At 34.1% G+C, this 1,779-nt stretch overlaps 1 protein-coding gene across 1 annotated transcript; it reads right to left on the bottom strand.

Moving 5' to 3' along the window:
• Window positions 388-1,779, bottom strand: LOC109226859. The gene is made up of 3 exons (XM_019391751.1): window positions 1,529-1,779; window positions 1,384-1,430; window positions 388-1,033 (listed from the first exon to the last, which is right to left on the bottom strand). The coding sequence occupies exons 1-3, from the start codon at window positions 1,707-1,709 to the stop codon at window positions 902-904; spliced, it is 360 nt and encodes a 119-aa protein (XP_019247296.1). The 5' UTR covers window positions 1,710-1,779; the 3' UTR covers window positions 388-901.

The following is a 1,779-nucleotide window of genomic DNA, read 5'->3' as shown; positions in this document are numbered from 1 at the left end:
ATGGAATTTGTACTAATGTTCTTTATATTAATGCTAAATAAAAGGATAATCAGCTGCACTAAGCTTCTTTTATGTTCGGGATTCAGAAAATGGTCAAACCATAATGAGTCTATTGATGCAGTCTTACTTTGTATTTTTGTAAGACGCTACCTGTTTCCCATGCTTGAACCTTGACTTCATGATTACACAGGGACAACTCTTACATTTCCGCCAAAGCTCCCCTTCATTTTGATGGTAAATGCATATCCAAAATAATCCTTAAACCTTCAAATTGGAATGATCTTGACCTTGTTATGCTAATGAATTATTGATTTGGAGCAGTATGAGAGGAAAATGTATGTCACCAACTATTGTGTTGTACAACTTGCTTTCAAAATTGGACACATGAAAACAAAAGCTAAGCACAATATTAATAGAAGCCTCATCTCATCTCTCGCTTATGTTACATGGATCCTTCATTTGTCTTAACATACTCATGTCCGATGGGTGTGATAAAGTTGTAAGCATTTCGTGCGGATTCTTCAAAATACACAAAAAACCGAATACTTTTACCATACAGAATACGTACACGAATCCGAGCAACATTGTCTCACACCCGTATAATGGAAGAGGGAAGGATGGAAAATGAATAAAATTGGCAAAAAAGATTAAGAACACCCCTGAATTTGTCTCGAATTACCAGTCACACACCTATACTTTGCAGGGACCTATTACACCCCTGAACTTGTCCGAAACAGCCCTGAAATGCCAACATAGCACAGAGAACTTTGCACAAATAGCCTCAAAGTAATTTAATGGTTGTGAGAGGAAGAATTTGATGCTAATATAATATACAATCACTACATCAAAAACTTTCTATGATTTGGCTTATATATGCCTTCACAACCATTTTGAGAGATATTCATTTGTTGGTTTCAAGCCACTTAAGAATGCCTTGCTCTGCTTCAGTGAGTTGCTCTTTCTTTTGCTTCAGGTCACCTTCTAGAAAGCCAAAATAGTCTCCGTAGTTGCGCTTATAGTAACTGTCTAATCTCTAAATAGAAGAAACAAAGGTAAAAAAATAATTTAAGTAATTAAAACAAAACAGAGGGATGGGAAATGATATAACCGAGTAAATTGTAGAAAACCAAAAGAAAATCCACAAATATTTTGACCTTATGCACTTAATAGGATGTAGAAATTCCTTTAGCAATATGTCAGGAGAATTTTTGTACTTCCAGTGCATTTTCGACTATTATTTTAAAAGCGGCTATACAATGTCATATGTCCTATTTAAAAAGTACTAATTGCACACGGTTACCTGTAGTATTTTTTAGCTGACCTGATCGAATAAAAATTCTTTTACATTGCTAATGTATAGAAAGTTAAACTCATGATATTTACCTCCTTATCATTCTTGGCCTTGTTCTCTTCTGACTTCTTGAGATATCCTAAGGAGCATAATGGAAAAAAATATTATTTTCAATAGTTGTGATAAAAATTTTAAAAGTAAAATATGAAGGAGAATGTGGAAATCCAAGCAACAGACTCTGAAGAAGCTCAGTTTTAGAATCATTGACTTGGACAGCTGCAATAACTGTTGAAAATAGAAGCTCTCTTCTTCCATGCCAAGTTTCTTTTTTTGTTGTCACTTTAATTTCTTTGGTATCAGCTGCTTGCACATAAAATCTTGAAAGAGAATAAGCACTACTTCCAGTAGTTAAGGCCATAGAGAAGACAAGTTATTTACTTGTTATTTCTCCATTTCAAAGGTTGGTATAAAACCTAAAATCTTATCTT

The sequence above is a fragment of the Nicotiana attenuata genome, chromosome 1, assembly GCF_001879085.1.
Source record: "Nicotiana attenuata strain UT chromosome 1, NIATTr2, whole genome shotgun sequence".
NCBI classification, from domain to species: Eukaryota; Viridiplantae; Streptophyta; class Magnoliopsida; order Solanales; family Solanaceae; genus Nicotiana; species Nicotiana attenuata.
The sequence above is the reverse complement of the archived record's forward strand: the minus strand, read 5'-3'. Positions and strand labels throughout refer to the sequence as shown.

What these genes read in the sequence shown, in the direction of transcription:
- LOC109226859 (XM_019391751.1), bottom strand. Translation starts at nt 1,709, where the DNA reads ATGGCCTTAACTACTGGAAGTAGTGCTTATTCTCTTTCAAGATTTTAT. An exon ending in TAAAACTGAGCTTCTTCAGA is followed by an intron (nt 1,431 to 1,528) that starts GTCTGTTGCTTG and finishes TATGCTCCTTAG; the next exon opens with GATATCTCAAGAAGTCAGAA. An exon ending in AGGCCAAGAATGATAAGGAG is followed by an intron (nt 1,034 to 1,383) that starts GTAAATATCATG and finishes TCTTCTATTTAG; the next exon opens with AGATTAGACAGTTACTATAA.